Source organism: Athene cunicularia, assembly GCF_003259725.1.
Source record: "Athene cunicularia isolate RWA chromosome 1 unlocalized genomic scaffold, athCun1 chr1_part1, whole genome shotgun sequence".
In the NCBI taxonomy this organism is placed as follows: domain Eukaryota; kingdom Metazoa; phylum Chordata; class Aves; order Strigiformes; family Strigidae; genus Athene; species Athene cunicularia.
The window spans coordinates 94,119,725-94,144,878 of record NW_020799091.1 but is presented as its reverse complement, the minus strand read 5'-3'; the positions used below and the strand labels follow the sequence as shown (position 1 = coordinate 94,144,878).

Genomic DNA, 25,154 nt, shown 5'->3' with positions numbered 1-25,154 from the left:
GGGGGGGGGGGGGGGCGCAGAGATGCCTGTTTGCCTTATGTAAGAGCATATCAATGGTTTTTGGAACTAAGCATTGCAGAGCGTAAGCTCTCACATGGCGTGTATGGTGGTTCCTCAAGAAATTTCCAACAAATCATAAGCTTGTGAAAAACTGGTTCATGCATGTTACTTGGCAAATATTTATTAACTAAATTATCTGAATATTCCATGTAACACGAGTGTCTTCCTGTCTGTTGGTCCTTGCATGTCACCTGACTGTGCAGTCATCATCTGGACCAAGTAGTTAAGCATGATGCATCCCACAGCAGTAGGTGATGGGTAAGTTTAATCCTAAATAGTCTTTCTTTACCTGTGCTTCTCCCCCAAGCCCAGAATGCTTAGGCAGCAGTTATACTCATGGAGGGATGAAGACTGGTGTTTGGGGAGAGGTGGGGAACAGAGATTGAAGCTTGGTGAAAATGCAGTAGGCCTAGGAATCTGGAAAGGATGGTACTAGTAAAATTAGAAATTGTCAGAAGTGGGGGGAACAAGAGAGGGCAAGAGGTGAGAAGGACAAGCTGTATGCTGCTGTGGAAGGAACAATGGAGAAGGTGAGTAGGAGACTGAAGAGCAGAAAGAACACGGATAGAAAGGAAGCATGAAGAGTGTTGGCAGCAGGAACAGAAGAGGCTGGAACACAGCACGTCTTCCTTGCAAAAACTAGTTGAACTGATTGCTTCTGGCTCATCGTTACTGAAGAGTTGTGGAGCAGGAAAGGAAGAATTTTTATTTAATTACCATTTTGAAAAGAAAATAACAGTTCATTTTAGGGCCTAAACTCAGTAGCAAACCAAAGTTGTTCACGTTTGATCAAATGAGTCAAAAGAAGGAATAATCTGGAAAAGTTACTGACTGATAGGAACCAAATTTGACAGAGGGTTGCAGAACCAGGATTTTGTGTCACTTCAGTTTATTCAGCTCATCCAAGTTAATGCTTGGTTCACTGACAGGCTCATTATTTCTGAAATCATAAAGGACATAAAAATTTAATAATTGACAGTGGAACATCTTAATCTTGATGAAGTGTTTAAATGCCAGAAGTGTGTAGAGGGGATTTTCTTAGGCATTCAACATCTCAAGTCCATTTTAAATGCAGTTATTAGTTAAATAAAACTCTTCTTCATTTTTTAGCTGTACTTCAGTAGCATTAGGAATTCAGTTATTCATACAATCATTAGAAACTTTTATGATTTTATAATAAAAATGTTGGAAAACTTACATATGCTTACATAAACTGCTTGCTTAACATTGTATGCAACAGCAATAAAGGCATAGTGAGATTGGCAGTTATTCTGTGTCTTTTTTATGAAACCACAAAGTATATACATAAAAGAAGATTAATTTCAGTTATAGTTTACTGGGTGCTGATACGGTTCATGATTAAAATGGGATTTCCTGTTGCTTTGCTTTAATTCGCCTGGAAGGGTATGATAAAATGAGTGTCTACAGAAGTAACAGTGACTGCACGCTTGTGGGGATGTTCCAGAGGCTTCAGTGGCAATGGAACAGCATTGAGTCTAGTACATATGCAAACCTGTTGTTTATCCATGCAGAATGCTGGAGAAATGTGGAGGGTGGAGTTACTTTTTTTTCAGATAAAATTGTGTTTGAAAAAGTAATTAAATATCATTAAGTAGGGAAGTTATACCAAAATCAGTTCCAACGGTGGAATTGCTGGTACATGTCCTCAGGTATGTAAGGGGGTTTTGTTAGTCTTTCTAATGCAGTCCTCTTACCATGATAGCAGCAAGGCAGATACTACACCGTTTTCTTGATTTTTGGGTCTGAAATATTATGATCACAGCACATTGGGTAATACTGAGAGGAACAAAATACTCCTGTGTCCTGTGGCAAATAGATATCTTTGAGGATTCATGATGCGTATACCAGGATTCACAAGTAGGAACCATATTTTAAGTTTGCAGTGTTAAGAATACAGGAAAAAAACCCTAAAGGAATCTTCATTTACATCAGGCATGGATGAAGGAGTGATGGTAGGTAGTTAATGCTCCCTCATACCCTAATCCCAATTGCTAATTGGAGCAATTAAAGAAGGGAGGCTTCCTTTCCCCTCGGATTTGGTTTCCTTTTACCAAATTTTCTGTTTAGTCTCCTTAATTCCTTACTTTATGGAGCTAATAAAGCGGGGTCAAATTACAGTGTGAAATGGGTAGGAGAAACTGAGAAGCTGCCAGAAGTTTCTTGAATTTGAGAATCTTTTAATAGAAGAATGAGGTTTTCATTTTGCAGAAGGTAGGAGAGCAACCTGAGGATTTCTTTCTGCAATACCAAGAGCTACCTGAAGGGAGGATACTAGCATACTGAGGTGACATTTTATGGCCAGATTGGATAGGATTACTCATCTTTCTCTTCCTTGTTGTTAAGAAGTACTATGATAAATTGGGAATTACATAAACCATGATTATACATGCTTCCCAAGAAATGCACCAGTATAAAGACAAAGGATGTATGCAGAATTAAGGAGCTGGAAGTTTTTCGAAAGACCCAGATGCCCTTCTGTGTTGTTGTGCCTTGAGAAATTGGTGTTAATTTATGCGTCTGTAATACCCATTTTATCAGTTACTCCATGTGCAATTTTAACTTGTAAAGTGGCACATTTTTTTTGTAATACCCTTTTTCATACTTAGTACCTGCAGATAGGAGAATTCCAAGAATTCCTTTAGAATTTCGAAAGCAGAGTTTACACAGAGTACTAAAGGAACGCAGATCTCTGCATGAGACTGTATGTTGTTTGTCGTGCTGTGTGACGTCATGTGGTGATGCATGGATGATAGTCTGTGATACAAATAGTTTGTATGGCTTGATAAATTCTGAAATGGGATGATGCAGAAGGAGGGTGCTATGAGAGATTGATGGGACAACAAAGCAGTGTATATAGTGTTGGAGAGGCCTTGCTGAATAAAGTCAGTGTTAGATAGTATGTATGTTCAAAATTCTACAAGAAAACACAGGTTGATGATATAGTGTAGCCTGTATTTCCGAATAAATTTAACTGGATGGTGGATTTTAATTTATTTTTAATTTTCAGTTTCTTAAAGTATAATATGCATTTGTTTTTTTAATGTAATCTCATATTGATTAAGATTAATATATAAATAGCTTTATTGCACCACCAAACAATAAAGGGAAAAAGTAACACAAAGTAAATATCATTTTACTGCAGCCAAAAATTGGGTTTGTGGCTTTTTAGGTTTTGTCTCCCAGGGCAATTGACGGCATAGCTGTTGTGTAATAACTGTTTAGCTGTATCTGTGTAGTGCAACTCCCTGAGGCTGGTAGTTTATTCCTGAACGGGAACATAATCTTTCTAAAAGTATCATTTTCTAAATAATTACTATACTTTGCAAGTACATAAACAGTGGAAATGGAAGCCACCTTGTTGATGAATAAGGAGTACACTGTCATTGAGCACAGTTTTAATAAACTTGTATGCATCAACTTCATATTGATCTGTTTGTCTTAATTGTACTGAACGTCTCTTTGTAGGCAAGTTGATGGAGATAGATAACCACTGCAGCAAAGGTAGAATGAATCCCTTGATGACATGTTGTCATATATACTCTATGTATTGCTTCTTTATTATTATTTGAATCTATGAAAATACGTGTCGTGATCTTAATGTCTGCTAATATTTGTGTACGTGAATGTGTGCAACAGGTCTTTGTTTCTTACTAGCTGACATACAGTCATTGTCTCATTTTGCAAAGAGGGTTCTTCTGTGCTTTAATGAACAAGGTCATATTTTGCTTTGTAGTAAAAACTTTTTAAGTGAATAAAGCAAGTTGCCCTTGGTTTTGGTTACGCAGTTAAGTATCTTCTTTGTTATGATAACATGACTAAAGCTTGTCTGCAAGAGGAATAAAAGGAAAAAACAAATTGGCAGTAGCAATTCCAAGTTTAGGCTCCACAATGCCTTGGTGTTGTCTCCATCCTTTAACAGGTGTATCTGCTCCCTGATCTTGTCCCCACTGAGATAGCAAGGACATAATATGCAAGCTCAGCTCTCTCTTGTTTTCTTGTTTGATATGTTTTAGGGTAGACTCTAATCTTCCAAAAAACACTTGACAGCAATTAAGAAGACAGTAGGACTGCAATGTCCTCTGGCTCCTTCTCAGCCAAACCTTTTCCTCTGCAGCATCTTTCACCTGGACCTGCATTTCTTCAGTGCTTTTTTTTTTTTTTTTTCCTGCCCTTGATAATCTCGTACACTGTCGAAAAACTTGCCTATTTCCAGAATTCCAGCTGAAGGCTTTGCAGGCAAGGGCTGCTCCTTGAAACATGAAATATTTTGTCTGACCATATCTGGCAGCAGCGGCACAATCAGTTCTTTGCTGCAGTTGTTTCTGAATGAAGGGAGCGAGTTTTTCAGATTTGCAATAATGAGGTAGCCCTTCTTTATGTCTGAGCAGAGACAAGCAATAGATAATCCCAGTTTATCTGGCAGTGACCTAGATTCAGAAGATGCTATGAATAATGAGAAATCCTCTATTTGAAAATAGCCCAGTAAATTGCGGTGGGTGAAAATGAGTACCAAAATTATAGAAGATAAATAGCATGCTAAGAGGAATAAGAGGGTATACTGTCTTCTCAGAACAGATTTAAGAAGTTGGAAAAATGAGAAGCCCATTCTTTGGGGACAGTTTAAGAGAAAGTGTAAAAACTTCTAATGTGACATCTGCCCCTTGAGGCTTTCAAGGCCAGGTGTATCAGTTGGACTGAAACTCCTAGCTAAATATTTCATCTCTAACCAGTGGCTGAAGCTTATGCCGCCTTATAACTCCTCAGAGTATCTTCCCTGCTCTTTTAGAACTAGGTTTCATGAACCAAAGATGGCATCTGTATTGAGTGGCCCTTACCAATTTGTTTTTCTGTGAATTTGTCTGAAAAACATTATTTCTACACTACACATGGATAACTTTTGGTTCTCAAATACAAACTTCACCTCACTTTCAAAAATGTTTGAGTACTTTCATTCCACTTTTTTACACAGTTGGGAAAACTGGGAACACAGGAACCTCGTCTGTGTGAGAAACAGATAATCTGGTTCAAGATCTCAGCTGTGTGTTTTAGCCATCATATAATTTCACATGGCCTTTGTGCAATGTTACTGTTTGGAATTTACCCTGGGAGAGTTTTGCAGCCTTTTTTAAATGTTTTTCAGCAGTTGTGTTTTCTAAATATATTTTCACAATCTTTGCTTTCACAATCATCACTACTTTTTTTAAGTAGCTTTAATATATCAAACAAGTGCTATTGCATTAAATATAATTAAAGTAATTTTAAGTGGTAATTTTTGAAAGCTTTTAAAAGTTGCTGAATAAACCTGTAGTAGAACCTGTCTTCACAGAACAAACGATTCTAACTATGGCTTGCGCTTCTTCCTATAGTCTTATCGTGTAGCAGATTACTTGCTCGTAACTGTTTTAGAATACATTCCATGGAAATATCAAAGCGTGATTATAAAGAAGATTTAAATTTTTAAAAGGGCTTTCACCTTTCTTGGTTTCATGCTTAATTTTTACAACACTCAAGAGTTATTCCTATTTGCATTTTGTAGTTTTATTTTTGGGATGTGTCTTGTCTAGTCTAAGCAGACGCTGAGCCACAGAGTAAAATATGAAGGTTGAACAGCAAGCAAGTTAGCAGTCCAAATGTAGCCTTCTGTTAGAAGTGTCGGCAGAGACAAAGATAAATATGGAGAATGAATGGAATAAGATGAGGGAAAGTTCAAGTGATAGCATGGAATAGTGTGTGCAATTAGAGATTATTAAAAATGCAAAAATAATTTTCTAACACATGCAAAAAAAAAATCCTGTCAGGTTTTTTTTTAAACTTGGGGAGGGAACCACATAATAAACCAAAATATTTTCTTTAATCATATTCAGTCTCTGAAACTATGTTCTGTGTTGTTGTCTCTTTCTGAATGTTTCCCTGTTGGTTTTTAGGTTTCTGCCCTCTACATTGTACTTCAGTGGAATCACTCTGCTGGAACAAGATAATGTTGTCTTCAACCCATTGAAGGAAAAGGGTAAGCAGCTTTCTCATGGCCAATATTTTATCTCCTTTAGAAAGCAGTGTGCCCTGAAAGCAAAGATTATAATGTATTTCGGTGCAAAGTAAAGCTAGTTCTAGATGCTTTTCATGTGTCAAAGGGGCTTGCTGTTTTGATTTTTGTTTCCCTTTAATTTTGTATGTGAATATAAGGATTTACATTTATAGAGCAAGTGCCAGGACTAAAGTTAAATAAGAATGAGCAAATAGCCATGCTAAATCTGCCAATCTCTCCATTTCTCTGTGAAGGACTTCAAAGGAATGGGTATAGGGGAAAATTAGAAGGAACGATTACTTGTTAACAAGTCTGTTGCGTAGTTTCTTCACAACCCTAAGACAGTTAGTGGTTAGTTTATACCCCGAAGCATAACTATTTATATCTCTTACAAACATCTGTTGTAGCTTGTATATGTTAAAAGTGATATTACTGAACTCCCAACAGCTTACTTGCACCTTATGTTAATGTTTCTGGGTGGTCCCTTTGCTCTTAATTATGAAGGAGTAAGTAGAGCAAGTGAGGAGTGATGTATGTTAAGTGATCACTTTGTATATATGCTTCAGCTCACCTTTAATCTCTTCTCTTGAATACTTCTTAACTTGAACAAAGTCTCCACAATTCTAATTATGATTACCCCTCTTAATTTAGCTTTCTTTCTACTCTATGTTTTACCTTCATAGTTGATTTTATTAAAGGTTTGCATTTTTTCCTTTCACTTTGTTTCACAGAACACAATGCTTTTGCCACATGTATCAATGGAGTTTCTGATTGCAGTTCATGCATCAGCTTCCAGTTTACATGACCTTAAAACATTTCCTTGGGTTTTCCTCACACTTTGTTTTCAAAATAAATAATCAGTGCTGTTCTGCATGAAGCAGACTGACTAATTCTCTCAGCCTTGGGTTACTTTTGTTATTTGTAACTCTTTGAATATAACACAAATGCACGGTTTTCCTTCTACTCTCCATTTCTTTAACAAAGAGTAATTGGCATTTTTAAAGCTAAGTTGTCCAGAAGTCATATGTTCTTAGGCTCACTTCAGATACCTTAGGCCATATAGTATTGGGTATAGCTGTGCTGGTTAAAGATAGTCCTGCTGTGAGTTGATAATCGCCACACATGAGCCAGAAACTACCACACTAATAGGTCAGCCAAGAGCAGGGGTTGTATGATTGCAGAGCAATGTGCTTCAGACAAAGTCAGCTGGTTTAAATCATAGCCACCTTTAACAGCGGGTTGAACTAGCCTAGCTGACTTCATGTAAAAAGGATCAGAAATCATTCATGTGTTCTGCGAGCTCAGTGGTAGAGCTGTGGAAGTAATTAGCTCTGGCAGGGTGGCAGTGATAAACATCTGGGAGCAATACCAGCTTCATCTAGCATCGTTGCTTGCAGAATGAACATCTGCTTAGGCTGTGTATCTGCTAACTAGAACTGGATGCTGTATCTTAAATGAGGTTATAAAAGCCAAATGTGTAAATACCTTTTCAGTTATTTTTCTTAAAGTTTAGCATAGTTTGTTTCTTACCACTACTGAGTAATGAAGAGATGTTTCTCTTTAGTGAACCAAAGTAATTCCTCAGTTAATTGCCTCAGTTTAAGTATGCGATTAGCTCAATTTGTTCTTCTTGATTTGCAGTAGTTGTCTTCACTAAATCTCATCAGTTGCTATCTTGCCTAATAGCTTAATCTTCTTCTACTGTAATTATAAGTCAGAGGGGAAGCTCTTAGGGGAAATAAAGGACATACCCATGTAGACACGTTCTGTGAGAGAATAGGGCAAAAGTCCTTCTTGATGAAATAATCTATGGATCTGTCTCAAAGCTCTGCACCTCTTTCTTCCTTTGTGTGGCTTCAGGGATTTCCAGATGTGGAATGTCTTTTCCTTATGGAAATCTGGAAGGAAGAGTTGGTCCAGCTTGTCTGATTCTCCAGAAATTCTTGCTGTGTCCTATTGTCTTCACCAGTTTACATGTGTTATCTTTGTTGCTTCTCTCCATCTTGATCTTTGTGTCACTAATACAATCTCACTTCCTTGCTAACCCTTAAGACATTCTTCCTCTTCCATGACTCTTTTACCTCCTATTTCCTCATGTCTGACGAAAAACTTCATATTTCTCCCACAGCCAAACAATTTCTTTAACAGTTTTTTTGTAAGGAACTTCTTCTAAGAGAATCACTAAACAGTGTTTACACTTCCTTTGTTGATCTCTTCAACTGTTGTACTTTATTTTGAGGGTAGTCTGGTCTGTGCTTTGGGTTTTACAGTCAGAAATGAAATGTGTGCCTTTTGAGGAAGAAGAAAAGCAGCATTTTGTATGTGCCCCTTCACTCCATAAATACAGAAAGACACTAATGCCTTGGTTGTAAGCTACCGTTTTTGAGAGAAAATAAATGTTTAAATCTAAGGCAAATGCTTACAGGGCTGATGTTTTAGAATGTGTCCCCCTAAAGCATTTTGAAAGATATCTCATCTTGCTATTGTGGCAAATGATGATTTAACTTTAACATTAAATTATTCATATCTATTTAAAAAATGTAGAATCTGAAATAATTCCATCAGTGAGAACATTTATGTAATTTTTAAAATTATTTTTGGTGGAAAAATCAGTAATTTTTTTGAGTTTTAAAGAGATACTGATATTCTATAAAGACAGACAGACAAACTAGAACCAGAAAAATGCTTTCATTAAAGCTGTCAGAAAAACTTTAAACACAGTCTTTACTCTTTTCCTCTGTAAATTGTATTCTTAAGAAAAGCATACTTTAGCATAGAAGTTCCCAAACTATAGCATACCTTTTAGCTAGTCTTCCACAGACTATTGAAGTTGATATGTGCATTTTGTCTACAGATAGAAACTTGTTCAGCTCTACAAGCATGTGACCCAGTGCCAGAACCAAGATTTTCTCTGTCTGCTCACATTTGTGTTTCCCAGCATGTTTTTGTATGTGTAAAATAGCATAGACTCCCAAAGAGTAACAGCTTCATTTAAGCATGAGTGAGTGAAAGTCAGTAACCTAGTTTGTAAAGGAAATAATGCTTACATCATCCTGGTGACTTCTCTGGAGAAGGAAAAAAACAAAAAAGAAATAATGTTTAGGAATTGTACTTTGAGTAGAACCTGATGCAAAGTAAGGCTTGAGGTTTGTCCTGAGGGCTTAGGTTTGTCTCTGTGCCTAAAACTGTTAAGTAAACAAAGGAGGTAGTCCTGAAATTTGTCCTGTGTTTCCTAAATGAAACATTTACTTGAGACTATTATAATCTGTAGGGGAAAATACCCAGAAATGTAAAAATTGGTCTTCAAAATGGTCATATACTGTAGTCATATGCAATGATGAAGGAAAGATTTTAAAAATAGTTGAAAAATTTGTAGTGATTTAACATGTTACAGAAAAAAAAAAAGGTTTTGTTTCAGCTCTCAAACTGGTGAAAATTCTAAAACTTAGTTCTTCAGTGCTGATTCAGGTGGAAGAGAACAGAAGAGCTGGAATTAATACCTGGATGTAATATTTTTCAAGGCATGAGCTCTGTCTCTTCTAATAGGAATATTTTTTTATAGTAGCTAAACATTAGGACTCCAATGTGTCAAAGAAAATTAAGTTCTATGGTAATATTTAATGGTAATAGCATAATGAATTATGTGATTTCAGTTGTAATGGCTGCTACTCTGACAAGAAAATGAAATGTAAATTAGTAATTTGATGGATAATCTCTTATCTGGTAGTGTTGCTATGCTAAAATATTTTTTTTTTTAATTACTGGATGTCCAACTTTTTTTTTTAAAGTTTGACTCATCTGGGCACTAAACTCTGGCTAATGCTTAGAGGGAATAATTTACATAAGTTTACTTGTGTTATCCTATTAAAATTAATATTTCCCAAATTATCAAATGACTACAGAAATGAGATTTCTGAATTCCAAGGTCACTTTTGAAACTATATAACCACATAGGCACAGTTGTTTAAAAGCTGTTAGATATTGTTCCATTCTTTGTTGAGCCTTAAATGACTTGAATGGTAGATTCCTGATGTCAGAAGTGATTTGAGACTTTGGTTTCTAAATGTATTTTCAGGCCCTAACTTAAGAATCTGGATTCATACTTGTGAGTAAATAGGGTTTTCCTTAACACTTTTTATATTTGGTTCATTGGTTGTAGGCTATTATTTTTTCACTTACAGTAATGCTCGATGTGTTGTTAGCCTTTTCAAAGTAGAAACATAAATTTTTGCTCGTCTCTACGTTTTATGTGTTAGTTAGTTAAGTAGTACAAAACTAAATGCTAAAGTTTACTTGAAGCTTGTGAATGTAAAATAACCTCAGCTGCTTCTTAAAAATCATACTTTAAAATATAAAATGATATAATGAACTTTCTGCTGATGAAACCTGTTGCATTTTCCAATGTGATTTTATTTTTTTTTTTGAGAAAATGAACATAACTATCATTGTCAATAAACTTGCCTATCTTTTGGACAGAGGTGTGTGCATAGTATCTTTTTTGATCATTTAGAACTGAATTCTAAGTAGTCACTTTTGTAATTGTTTGTTTGTTTGTTTGTTTGTTTGTTTAAGAATATTTGTTCATACTTATGATGGTTTGACATAACTAGTGTTTTATTAACCATGATGGCAACACAGACATTAAGTATAGACAACTATCAAGATGGACAACAGGTAAGTGTGTTTTTATTTCTCTATGAACTAAACACAGTTAGCAAGTGAAAAAAGGTAGTGACTTTTTCCTAATGATTGCTTTGGCATTATTTAAGTGTCTGTTCTTGTTTGTAAAACAAGATCTTTAAAGTGATAAGCTACTATTCTTTAATACTTGTATATTTATTAAAGGCTTAGCTAATCTTTGCATGACTTCACTTACTTTCTGGAAGAATGGTTAGATAAGTCTTCTTCTGAATTTGCTCTAGATGACCTGTGTTCTGTAATGGTCCTGTTTTCAGGAAAACCAAATGGGCATCTGTAATGTTTTGTGTATGTAATGCTTCAGTGTTCTTACATATTTACAGTTACAATAGATTGATGACATTTACTCAGACTTGTTGGTCTTGACCAAGCGAAGGATAAACTCAGTTATCTAAAATTACATGTTACTTTGACTACATTTGATGCAATTATGCTGCAGGCTGAAAACTGGTAAAATACTTGAATTAATTTTAATGATATTATTGTTTAGAAATGCTAGTTAGAAAGCTGGTCAGTGGGCTTCCAGTTTCTTACTTCTGCTAACAAACAGCTAGACTAATGAAACATACTCAGAGATGTCTGGTCATGATGTTTCCTTTTTGTACAACAGGCTGTATATTGCAACAATTTGAATTCCTAAATTAAAATCCTGTTAACTGGAGACAAGTCATGCCATGGCCTGTACTTTTACTAATGAAAAAAAAAACCAAAACCCAAACAAAATTTTTACATTACTGCATCAGCCCTAAGCAGTAAATGCAAGTACTTCTGTCAGCAGATGGCAACAGTGGTGAACAGTCAGAAGAAAACCAGCAACTTTTCTCAACTCTTATAAAAAAAAAGATATTTATCTGAATGCAATCTGGGGTTATTGATTTTTTGTTGTTGTTTGCTTCTTTTATTGCAACTCTAATTTCTCTCTCCTCTCGCCTACCTTACATCTTTTACTTTATTCCCCCAACAAATATATGCCATCCTGTGACAGATCAATGAAAGTAATCTTTTTTTTTTTTTTTTTTAAATAATGGATTGGGAGAGAGCATTTTCTTTCCATTTGTTTTGTATTTTAAGCTCTCAGTGACCAAGATAGGTAATTTGGGTGTCTTCTGCCTTTGTAGCTTGGAAATGTCTCACAGAAAATAGCTTGCAGTTTTGAGTGAGCTATATCCTCCTTTTAGTGAGATAGAGCCCTAACTGAACATATTCTTCCCTTTCAAACCCTGCAGATGTATGGTTCAACATTTATAGTCACTTATATGAGTCATCCCCTTTTATTTTGCTCCTCCTTCTTGGTATTAGCCAATAAATTAGTCTATTAGTTGCATCTTTTTTACAAGCATTGTGGCTTAAAAACTATGCTTGCTGAGGAAGCTTTTTGCAAGGCAGGCTGCTCTGTTGGGTAGGATATGCTGGCATTTTCTCAGTTTCTGATTTTGCTGGGCGGTGGCTTGGCCCTGACAGAGAATAAAGCACAAACCTTTTGGTTCTCCCAGACTTCTTGTTGGGAATAGTATAAATTCCTTTTGCTTATGCTGTGTGGAAATTGATTAAATTCTGTCAGAGTGAAGTTCTGTAATAGTTTCTGGAGGCCAGCTCTCATCTCGGAGGGTTTCTGTGGGTGATGTGATAAGTACATCTCATGGGGAAAAGAGGACAGAGGATTGCATTCTGTACACTGCCTTTCTGCAGGTGTCAGTTTTGGCTGCCTACTGATACCTAGAACAGTGTCTGTCCTCTACTTAAGATAAAACTTGGTAGGGTTGAAGTAGAAAGAGAAAAAAAAAAAAAAAAGATTGCAGTCATTTCTTTCATTTCTTGTCTTTGTACAGATGTTCCCAGTGCTCAAACGGGAGAAAAACAAGGAGTTTGGGTTGGGGGAGTGGAAACTGACTTTCAGAGGTCAGGTTCCTTTAAGACCTTTTAATTTGGAAGATATTTAGTTTGAGGTGATTGGAAAACCACTTTCAACACCTTCAAAGCACCTTAAAGGTATTAGCAAGCTCTAGGGCAATATAGGAGGTGCTCAGTGGAAGCTGTGGTTCTGTGTTGTTTTTCCAGTGGTGGAAGATTGTGTGTTAAATGGATTTATAAAAGAGTTACTGCTTTTTTCTCCAGTAGCTTGACATTCCTAAAATAATACGTTATTACAGTATGTAAATTTGATTGGTAAAGGTCAGGGGAGATTATGGTCCAATAATTGAAAGGTTGGAGGGACACAGAATATTTCAGTTGTAAGAAAATGTGCATTTTAATGGACAGGAAAAGCTTGGGGATCTCTTCAGTATCTTGCTACAATGTACAGTAAGAAATCAGAAAGAAAACTTTAGAGGAGAAACTTTCCTTTCTCTGTTTTCATACTAAAGGCTTTTTATGCAGACATCCCCATAAATTTTTTGAAGAAAAAAAATCCTATTTTTTACTAGTCTAGTCCAAAAATAGCCACCTTAGAGACAAAATGCTTTAACAATTTACTAATATCTGTCATTACCATTTTAAAGCTGAGTGCGGAAACTTGAAGTGAGCTTTACACTACCCATCAAAAAGTGCCAAGGATTAAAAGAGGGGTTTTGTTATTGCTATGGCTTTTTGTGTAACTGCCAAGTCATACCAACCTTCTGGCAATTTAGTGGCCTTTTGCATTGCTATTTCCTTAGAAAACAGTACATTTATTTTACGTCAAGCATAGAGATTTACTTACTCTTTTTCTACAGATGCAAGTAGTAACAGAGTTAAAAACTGAACAAGATCCCAACTGCTCTGAAACTGATGCAGAAGGGGTGAGTCCTGCCCCTGTAGAATCTCAGACTCCAATGGATGCAGACAAGCAAGCCATTTACAGGTAGTAATGGACTCGTGTTCTGTCTTTTGACGGGTAAAGAATAGAGATTTTTTAATTTTTTTTTAAAAATTAATAATAAGTAGCCTAAAATCAGATGGTCTCTTGGCTAACTGTCCCAGTAGTTTGCAGGGAAAGAATCAGATCAAATTAGCTTCACTGTCAGTCTTCAGTCAAAAACAAAAAAATTCCCTTTATTGTGGGATTCTTCAATTTCAGCATAGTTTAATGGGTATTCTAAAGGTGGCTGCCTTTAAAGCACAAGTGAAATTTAGCAAGCTACTCAGACTGTTGATCTGTGGTCACTATTTGTTATACTGTAGTTTTTATCTTTAATGTGAGATTTTATTTTTATTGTAATTAGGCCAATCTTTACTCCCTTTTCTTTAAGGATGACAATCTGTTGCACAGTAATTAGCTCAAACTGGTTTAAATGTTGATGTATAAACGTGCTAATTTGAGATTTTTCCAGTTACATGCTGTGCTAAGCAGCATGCTCAGTTTTGATGACGTTGAGTGTTCTTTCGCTTTCAGTGCTGTATAAAGACATAATTATTACTAGTTTTCAGGTTAAAAAAAATAAAACCAAAAACCTGAAGCAGAAGGATTTTACAGACTTGTGCTAACAAAATTGTCTTCTCTGAGCATGATTTCATAGGAGGCCTTTGCATACAGCCTGGATACTATTCTCAGTTCTGTGAAGTTATTTGTGATGTATAAATAGGGCCCACACTGAAAAATAAATTAATATTATCAGACTTTATTTCATAGTTTAAATCTGCATTCATCCTATTTGTAAATACTAATCCTCATTTCTAATGCATGATACTAAATGTATCTCTTTCCACTCAGTTACAGTGAATTAAATACTATGGCATAACTTTTTAGCTTGTGATTGTTCTGTTCATTTAAGTATATATATATTTTACTGCTTTACTTGCCTGTAGAGTATGTGGTAAATCAAAATTAAAAACAAACAAAAAAAAAACCAACACCAAATTTTGATCATGTTCTGCTATAGCAGTCTCTTCCAGGACTTGTCTTTTTGTTTCTTACATGAGTAACTGTACCTTATGTGAGCTAGATGTGTTACTTTTCCATGGTGTACACATAAGTGAAAATACTTATTCATGTATTTTAACTTTTATTCTAGGCACCCACTATTTCCCTTGTTAGCACTATTATTTGAAAAATGTGAACAATCTACACAAGGCTCAGAAGGCACAACTTCTGCTAGTTTTGATGTAGATATTGAAAATTTTGTAAGGAAGCAAGAGAAAGAAGGAAAACCCTTTTTCTGTGAAGATCCAGAAACTGATAATTTGGTAAGTATAAGCTGTCTATTTCATTGCTGAAACAATCATCACATTTGCCTCTTATTTCAAACTTCTGATCTCAACTGGTACTTACAGTTTCTCCTCACGTTTTTCTTCCTACAAGAGATTCTTCTTCATGTTAACGCTGAGAAACATTTTTTAAAAATTTCTTCTGACTCCACTTTTACCTCTGACCTGTAAACTTACATTGGGCCCTTCACAGTTGTTTCCCATTCTGAACTGGCTGAGATCAGTGTATTAGAGATGAACGGAAACATATGCTTGCCACAGGTTGACTGTGCAAATCAGTTTTAAGAGTGTCAAGTGTATAACATATTTATCAAAAACACGTAATTGATTTAAATGTTTTCCAACATTTTTTTTTTAATTGGGGTTCATCTAGTTAATGTGGGAGAAGAGCTGTTACAAGATGAGCTTAGAAACTCTTCGTCATATACAAATTTTTTCTTTGTGTCATTGTCTCCTTTAGACTTTCTGAAAGTCCTTCCTGTGATGAAGCTGTGATTTCCCTAGTCCCTTATTCTTCTTGAATCACATCTCCAGATACTGCTAATTTCTAAAATGTCTACCTGCCTTCATCTCTTTCAAGTCATGTTGCAACTAGATGTTATCACATTCAAGAGTGTTAGAATTACAGAGGTCAAGTGTTCTGTTTCATTTTTGAAAACCTGTTCCTTAAAGGGGGCTGTGTCAATAAAACAAGTATTCATCCTTGAGTCTACCTCATAGGAGAAAAAAATACTTACCGTATGGAAGTTCACAAACAAAACTAAATTGATATGAGGTTGTAAACAACAGAAATGGTAATGTTTTGAAGCTGATACATAGAAAGATTTATGTGGGTAAATAATACCCTGTGTGGGAGACGAAGGTAATGTACGCAGAGAAAACTTAAATAAAACCAAGACTTAAACAACAAATTAATCTGAGATGCTGTTTAGAATTGGCAGGACCATTGCAGTGAACAGCATGTTAGGAGGGGTACATATTGTAGCAAAAACCAAGTCAATTTTGGCTGCTTTTGCAAGCAGCCTAAATAGTCATTTTACGTAACTTGATTTCTTTCCAAGCAATTTATGACCAGTCGTTAGTGTACTTAAGTTCTGGGAAGATAGTATTTAAATAGTATCATAGAAAATAAAGGTACAAGTGTCTCTACATATAATTAGACCAGTGTGAAAGTAAAGAAGGCTGAAAACAGTATGTTCTAGAGTGAGGAAGGCTTTTACAGCTCTGTTCAAAGAGTCATAAAAAGTTACCTTCTTGACTACTTGTTACGTCCTTTTAGCTGTAGGTTACAATGCACAAGACTGTAATATCTTAATACATTGTGTCAACGATCCTAGTCTATGTAAATATAAAGTCACCTTAGATTAAATCTTCTTCAAGGATGAATCAAATTAACACAATGCACTTTGCACTAATCCACCTGCAAGACTGCTTTCAAAAAGTTCTCTTACAGCTTTGGCTGTGGAGCTGTCTTACAGAAGCTTTTGTTTTCAGTTTGGAAACATTTTGGGGCGCAAATAACATTTTTGTGTTAGAAGGTGACCCAAAATAATGCCCTTCAGGATGAATCAAAAGCAGCTAAAGGAGGACACATAATCTTATGCATAATGATACTCTCAGTATTAGTGTGAAAATTCTCAGTTTATAAATGAAGAACTGAAGAACAGGCATTGGCCACTTTGACCAAAGTTACAACTAGAACAGAATTGAACACCCAAAATCTCAATTTAATAACTTTAAACATTTGATCTTTGTGAGCAAATTTTTATGCAGCTCACCTGAGAAATACGTACTGATACAGACAGTGACTTAGTTTTCTAAGTAGGAAGAATCATTGGCATACCTACTAAAACAGTTCCATGAACAAACCCTATAGCAGAATAACTGTTGTCAACTGTAGGAATTAAAAATAGAATATGAAAGAAGAAAAATAAAGGCAAGGAGACATAAATGATGATTTTCTTCAGTTACTGCTCTAGTGTGAGCAGCAGAGGTGTGGGGTGCTTTCCTTTTTAAAAAGTTCTTTTTATTTGAAATGTGAGTGGTGTAATATTTATTAAATACTTATAGCAAAATATAATGATTGTCTTATGTTTGTAAGCAGAAGTAAGTATTTTAGAAGGGTTACAATGAGATCGTCTGTCTGAAGAGTATGGCTGTGCTGTTGGGGTGGAGAAATCCTTGAAGATTGAGGGCCACTAGTACCAACATTCTTGATCTTTCTTGAACAGAAAAGCACTCAGGCAAATTTGGGGGAGGAAGGGGCAGAGGAAAGTGCATTATTGAGGGAGAAGGAGATGAATACTTTAAAGAGTTATTAGGTTCTGAGGAAGACTAAATCCAGGCTAAAACCTGAGTTCGTAACAGATGCTAATTTGTACATGTAACAAAATCTTGTGGGACCTTTGGTTGTTAAAGAATGAATTGCACACACAATTCCCCAAATAACATACTGGTTTCAGGATCTTGTGGTTTGACCCAGGTATCCAGAAAGTTGGATACCAGGAATGCATATCATTTTGGAATTGCTTCTTTCTTTATCTGTTTCACTCTGTAGTATGTTTAGGTTTTTGTCACTGCTATCAGTGACACCTCCAGAGTGCTACTTGCACATCAGCTGTGAATTTGAAGACACCAGCAAAATTTTCCATTACTCCTTCTTCAGAAACATTTTTGAATATGCTTGCCTCCAGTACTTTACTCAAAAATGATTAAATGATTAATGGATTAAACAATCCCAGGAGTCCCTTCTAACCTCAACTATAATGTGGGTGTTGTGAGCTTTCAAAGATTGATTTCCCAAAGGTCCTGCATGCTTTGATCTGCTTCACATACTTTTGTTTGTACACAAACATCCTCTCAGAACTAGCTTACTTTGGTTGTAGATGGGTCTGCTGTGTTCAAATAATCCTTCCTACTAATTGACCTGTTTCTGATTTTAGTGGTGACAAAGTCTCTGGTTCATGTGGTATTTGTCTTTGTTAATGGGCTGCACAAATCTGGCTGATTTTGCTTGAGATGGATGGGGAAGTATTTGTCTTGCCTTGCGTGGTTGCTGTCAGTACTGTCTTAAACTGGAACCATATGGCAAAGTCAAAAATCTTTGGCAGTGAACTCCTGTTCTGTAATCATATTGCTAGCTATGACTTTCTATTAGTAGATACCAAATGAAATCTGAGTGTGACTTGTCCTCTGCCTGTCCTGAAGGTTGGGGACTCTAAACAGCTGACATTCTGACAAGCTGTTAATTTTGTCAGAGGCAATGAGTAGAAGAGTTTCTGTCAAGTTGCAAAATAGCTAGTATGGTTTTCAATCTCTTCTTCAGCTTGAAATACTTCTGCTTGCACAGAGAAGGCTGTAGCTGGGCAGTTTTTTCTGCCTTGTGTCACATAAATATATACATTTTTATAGAGATGAAAAATCTCTTTTTAGTAGGGAGGGATTCAGATATTGTGCACCTTTGTCTTATGTTCTTGCTCTCTCTTCCTTTTTAACTCCAATGTTAAATGAACCATTCACTTGAAAGGAAAAGTTTAGTGAAGACTGCTAATTAGAACAAGCCAGAAGGGTGGAGCAGGTAGGCCAGACAGCAGGTTGCTTTCCGCCTGTGCTCTTATCTGACTCCATCAGTCAAACAAATAAGTGGTAAAACCGTGCTTGGTAGCAGTCATTCAATTTGGAGCCAAAGCTAAACTGAGACCACTATAGTACCTTAAGAGACAAATTCCAGTCTTATCCAAAAAGAGTCACAGGCCTGCCTACAGTAAGGAAATTGGCCACCGATTCAGCTGTTTCACCATTTTCCTTTTACTTCTTTTGGAAGTGTCATGTAGAACTCAACTACAATGCACAGTGTTTGTGAATAAGCTTAAACTAACAGCTTCAAAACAGCAGAATACCATTTTAAGCTCCATGCTGCCTATAGGCTAGTTGCCTAGATAAGAGAAATTGTGAAGGGTCACAGATACTGACTGAAGGGCCTCTTGCATCCTGGCAATGTTTCCCGCTGTGCACTCACCTGGAATGCCATGAATATTCCAAAGGAAAAGTCTGGATTTCACCCTGAGGACCACAGACTGTTAATGTGGACAGCACAGGCATTTGATGAGTTTGACCAGAAAGGAAGTTCATTAAGAGCAGTGTATGGTTGGTCTAACTTGAGTATCTCTTAGTAAACTATGGTCTAGATTACCTTGTTACTTTGGTATTATGGTTCCCATTCTCAATTAATTTGTGGTTTCCTGCCTTAGTAGTATAAAGGATTTCAGCAGTGGGAAATACAGGCAGCATCGACCTGAAATTTAATTTTAAGGATATCCATATATCGCTAAACCTGGTCTGTAAACCAAGTTTCAGTCCTTTTTTATTATCTAGATGGAGGGATTCCATTCTTTCTAGTTAACCACTCCAACAGTGTCAGTTGGTGATCTTGAAGTGGCATGGCAAAGGGTTATGATCAACACAGAAACAGTATTACTAGGCCTTTTTGTTTTTGCAGGGTCTTTCCCAAGTCTGAGTTCTTCAGACACATTGTGAAAACTAAAAGAGGGTAGATTCAGATTAAGTATAATCTGAAAAAGAACACTCTGAGTGAGACACTGGAATGTGTTGCTCAGAGAAGCTGTGGCTGCCCCCTCCCTGGCAGTGTTCAAGGCCAGGTTGGACGGGGCTTGGAGCAACCTGGTCTGATGGAAGGTGTCCCTGCTTGTGGCAGGTGGGGCTGGAACTAGATGATCTTTAAGGTCCCTTCCAACCCAAACCATTCTTTGATTCTTTGAAAATAGGATGTTTGCAGTGAAATGGATGAGAACGCTTGTAGAAGTACTGATGGCTTCTGGATCAGGTCAGAACTTTGGTATTAGGCTTCAGCATATTTAGAAGAGTGAGAATTTCTCAGAAGAGATTGTAAGAATTTGAAAAGAGTTGGAAAAAATGGCACTTTCTTGTGGAAGTTTTATTTTCCTTAAATGTATTTTTAAGGTACTCTGTGAAACGACCTGGATTAAGCATAATTTTTATTTGATCGATTACTATGTTGCTATTCTTCTCTATGTGCATTCATGTAATAGTCGGCAATGGTTTGTGTTCAAAACCTGCAGCATTAAAAAACCCACAAAATTGTGTTATTTCTTCATTGAAGCATAAAGTTTCTGTTGTTGTCTCTTCCTTTGTTTGAGAAGTGTATAAGATGTCTCTTTTCCTTCCGAGGAAGAGCGTATCACAGGAAAATGTAAAGTTCAGTTCTAAGATCTGTTGAAAGAAACCTTAGAAGCTTCAGTGCTAGCTCCTGGACAGATTTTAGCAGCTTGCTCTGAGATGTAGGAAGTCTTGTCATTCTAGGTATGTCTTTACTTTTAATGCAGGTTCATCTTCCAGTCAGAAGAGGTAGTTGTCTTTGGACTGAAACTCTTCCAGAAGTTCCAGTACATCCTAATAAAAACACAAAGAAAAGGGCTTTTCTGTCGTTTGCTCTTCAAGAACTATTGGCTGCGAACAGAACTTTGAAACTTTTCCCTTCCAACTTCACTGGCTCTGACCACACAAGTTAGACTGTTCAGGGAGGTAAAAGAGAGAGGTGCAAGTTTATGATTTTTTTGCAGTAAATATTGAGCTCTTATAGAATATATCTGTGCCACAGCATACTATCTGAGCCAGAATTATCCTCTGTCTTGGAATGTCTTATACAGGGTTCTTCTGTTTTTCAACAATTTTGTTCTCTCTTTGTGATTCTTGGTCACTCATGTTGTCTGTGTCTCCATTGATTGTAAATGCTGATTAGCTGCAAAAAGTTCTGCAGCTTTTCCCTTTTCAAATCCTAATCCCTGTGGGAAGGATGTGGAAGCTGAAGGTTGTACTTACATTTTACTTACTAGACTGGACGTGTGCTTTCTTTCCCAGATCTTTGATGTTCTCCATATCATTTTGGATTGTTACATTACATTGACTTTAGTCCTTATATCCAAGATCAGTACCAGAAGAGAAGTGTTGGCTGTTAAGAACCAGATCTTGGTAGTCTGTATTGCTAGCTAGAGGTTCCCAAGTGCATCATGCTCAGCTGCATCTCCATAACATGGAGTATCATCTGTTGGAGCTCCTTACCCTTTGCCATCTCTATCTCATTTTCACACATAAAATGGATCTTGGAATGAACCAGCTTCTCCATTAGTATCCTTTAGTGCTTAGGACTTACATGGACAGGTTCCTCCATGTCTAAGAAATTGTTCAGCATGAGTATTTGCAGATAATTTCAGAGCTTTCACAGATTACATTATGTTTTAAGACATGCAGTAGTACTTAACACTTCTTTGTTGTTTACTGTTAGCCAAGACACTGGGGAAACATCATGTTGCCTTAGGATGGCTCCTACCTCTTGTGTATAGCTTCTTTTCAGAGTAAGCTCTTCTCATATATGAGTGGCCTTTTAAATTTCCCCACATTAATAGGGCCACAGGATGATGCAGGTTGGATTACAAGCTCAAGAAGTTCTGTAGTCCAACCTCCTTGACAGAGTAGTGTCAGCTGTGAAGTCAGAGCAGGATAATTATGGCTTTAGCAAATCTAGAAACAGTGCAAAATAAGGGGTGTTAAATATACTCTCGCTTTTGTATTTGAACAGGACACTGCCTTTTTTGAAGACCCCCATGAGTTTTTTGTTTCATTTGGGGTAAGGATTTTTGGTTCAGTACCCTTTTCTCAAAGACCAGCCTACTGAATTTTTAGTTGTGCCAGGAAAAGTTGTAGTGATGGTGAAGCCAGCAGATGTCATTTGAATATTCTTGACTGAACAAGCCATACTTTTGCATTTCTGAAAAGTGTTCTTACTATTGTAATGTGCAAACTGTCTCATAAACCTTTAGCCATACCTTTCCTAGCTATGTCTCATATCTGGGGACTCAAAATAGGGGAGACAGTTTATCAAGTCAAAACAAATGGAAACAAAATACTCCCTCTCCCAGAGTTTGTATTCTTCCTCTGAAGACCTAAATCACCCTGGAAGGATTTGCTCAGGAAGGTAGGTGAGCTGTGAATGTACATATGTTAATTGTTCTTTTGCAAATGAGAAGGATCATTTGAGTGAGATTACTTGTCAGTATATGGAGATTCTTTCATGTATGTTGTCCACATATGCATTTGCTCTATGCTTATGCTATGAGCCCTGAAATCTGTAAAAAATTCTGGGTATGTGTTTTAGATAAACAAAGGTGAGTTGGGGATTATGACTAAAGTAGTGCATAGTGTGTTCTGTGCCCTTTGCATCATATGCTTAAGGCACTGAAAAGACAGGACACAGGCAAATCTAAAGCATTTTTAAGGCTAAAGATGTTTCCAAATTTAGTATATGATATCCAAAGAATATTAACATATAAATACAGCAGTTTTAGCAAGTACTGGAAGTTTTCAGTAATCTTTCTCTGCTTAATAGTTTACCATTATCTTTATTTACAATGGTTTCAAAAATATACATACATCTCATGGTTACTTCCATCTTTGTGTGTTTCTCTGAAGTGATGCTCCAGGTTTATTTCTACAGCTGAAAAGGCTGAATCAATTGGGTTATAAAAATTCATTGTTCTGTGACATATTCTACTCAGTAGCACTACATAACAAAAACATGGTTATTGTAGATTTTTAAGGTGTGCCTTTTAAGAACACAGGAATGAAGTATTACTGCTGCTGTGATCTGTCTGGAAGCATTTCTTTCTATTACCTTTGTCCAGTATCAGGAGTTCTCGATACAGTTTAGTTTAGTTTAGTTTTAGTTTAGTTTAGTTTAGTTTAGTTTAGTTTAGTTTAGTTTAGGTTTAGTTTAGTTTAGTTTAGTTTAGTTTAGTTTAGTTTAGTTTAGTTTAGTTTAGTTTAGTTTAGTTTAGTTTAGTTTAGTTTCAAGGAAAGTGAAATTCTGCCAACAAATTTAAGTTTGGTCCACCCATGCTGCAAGAGAGCAGGAGCCATATGGCCACAATTAGTGTACTTGTAAATGAGTAAATAGGTTCTGGTGACAGGCACAGTGTATTTACAAAGTTCTGTTTGCCTTCCTAACCACAGTAGTGTAGCTTCCTGTAAGAGTAGTGTGACTGTGTGGCTCTGCAGAAACCTGGGTAGCGTTACTAATTCTTGGTTTATAGCTAATTTTGACTTTAATTCAACATTCACTTCAAGTATCAATTTGAAAATAAATACAAGCTGAAGGAAGGACTTATATTCTTCCTCCAAACAAATTCTGATAAGTACATAATATAAACATGGGTAATGGTTTAAGGAAAAAAAGTCCTGCTGACTGAGCAAAACTAATCACTAATACCATCAAATATTATGCACTCAAAGGCATATTTTTGTTACCTCAGTTTTAACTAAATGTTTAAGGCATTCACTAATATATGTGCTTGCTGTTGGTCTGGCACACATGAAATATTCTATAATTCAAGTTTTTGTCTCTGAAACTCTGACTATTGGAGTATTACAGAACAATCAATAATTCTGAAAGCAGCAAAATATCTTTAAACATAGATGACATTTGTTTTGTGTTTAAAATCTAGTTAAATTTGCATCATTTAACTTGGTTGTGTTTAAAGGTACTTTAAATATAGTTTAAACAACAGCCTCTGCTGAGGGCTGTTTTAGAAGATGACTGTTTTATAGACCCCAGCACTGGGTCATTGTACTTAACTATTTCAAAGGCTTTTGGTGTCGGAGGTCATACGAGTTACCAGATATTTGGATCAACTGCCTCAAGTTTACAGCTCTTTGATTTTTCTTCAGTTCTGCTTTTAAAGATAATACTTGGATTTTTTTTCTTTTTAGCCCTGAGAAGGGATAAGATTTCCTTTTTTGTTATCACTTCATTTTTTTCCTCTTGTTTATTTTAACATGCAATTGTCTACACTGCGTGAGTGTCATACAACTGGAATACCTTCTACTGAAAAAACAGGGAAAAGATCTGTCACAATGAAAGCTAAAGCTGTCACAGTTGAGGGGGGAACACACCCAGAAGTTTGCCTGCCTTGATTTCCTTCATGTGCTTTGAACAAAGTCAACTTCAGCTCGCAGTTGGCTTCTTTAGCTCAAAGTAATGTGTGTATTACTTAGTAAGCTATCATTTCTGGTCACAGTGCTTTGTCCAGTTAAAAGATCCTTCGTATAGGACAGATTTATTTAAAAAAATGCTAAAATCAGGCTCTGCACTGTTTTTCAAAAGTATAATTTATTCAGTTTCATAAAACTGAAGGATATTTTTCTTGGAGATCTAGCATAGCAAGTACATGTTGGGGATGGCATGCTGTATGAAAAATAAAGTAATTAATTACTTTGCCAGTGTGTTATGAACATATTTGAATGTCCTGAATTTCCTGCTGCTTCATGAAAATTTAGACCATCTGGATTTGGTTTTAGCTTTTGATCTTCTGCCATGACCCTTACAATCACCTAAACTATTTTTATGCTGTATGTAATACCATTAGCTATCCAAGCTTACAAGTCTTTTTCTGGCAGTAAGCTTGGTTAATTATTCTCATCACATACATATCTCCTGTGCTTCAAGTTTTGTTTAAACATGGATTTGTTACTGGGTTTAGTGTTTTTTATTTAATGGTTTCTATTTCAGAAACAGTCTCCTCACCTGAAAGTTATCACAAGATTTTACCTCAGATTTATTAATCTTTGACATACAATTGCAGGGGAACTTCAGAGCTCTAGAACCGAAGAACGGTTTGATTACTTTAAGCTTTGTTGAACAATGTGACAAACATTGGGACCTCCTTTATTCTGATTTTTATAGAAAAATTAAATCTATTGTGGTTTTGTTATATTGAGATGGCAGGCTGTTTACTGTACCTTTCACTCTCTCTAGTGATCTATGTGACAAATTTGTGCTAAGTCCCAGAAGGATCTTCTCAGTGTATCTCAAATTCATCTGTACACTTTTGGCTTGCTTGGGTCAGGGTGTAATGTGGAACAGAACCTGATGTTTTTGATATGTAGTTCAAGATGGCTATTGTTTTCCAAGCCTGTTCCAACCATGCTTCTCAAATAATATGTGTGGATAGGATTACTTTCTTTCACTTTCAGTCTTGTGTGGTATATGACCTAGAGTTGTATGATGGGGCTAGAGATCATGTGGACATGAAGGCTCGTTCTGTACTCCATGTACAGCTTAACTATACTCTGTCTT

General features: G+C 36.2%; 1 protein-coding gene across 6 annotated transcripts in view; it reads left to right on the top strand.

Annotated features, from left to right (window-relative positions):
• Nucleotides 1-27: 27 nt before the first annotated feature.
• The window catches only part of PKNOX1 (PBX/knotted 1 homeobox 1), a 40,367-nt gene continuing 15,240 nt past the window's right edge, over nucleotides 28-25,154 (top strand). The window contains exons 1-7 of one of the 6 annotated variants that reach the window (XM_026868014.1): nucleotides 28-318; nucleotides 1,898-3,582; nucleotides 6,006-6,088; nucleotides 10,679-10,780; nucleotides 13,516-13,643; nucleotides 14,794-14,965; nucleotides 21,603-21,650. In XM_026868014.1, the coding sequence (XP_026723815.1) occupies nucleotides 10,730-10,780; nucleotides 13,516-13,643; nucleotides 14,794-14,965; nucleotides 21,603-21,650 (399 nt within the window). In that variant the 5' untranslated portion in view covers nucleotides 28-318; nucleotides 1,898-3,582; nucleotides 6,006-6,088; nucleotides 10,679-10,729. Of the gene's footprint in view, nucleotides 3,583-4,587; nucleotides 6,089-10,678; nucleotides 10,781-13,515; nucleotides 13,644-14,793; nucleotides 14,966-21,602; nucleotides 21,651-25,154 lie in introns of those variants that run through there. The other 5 variants (XM_026868007.1, XM_026868000.1, XM_026867993.1 and 2 more) reach the window with 5 other exon arrangements.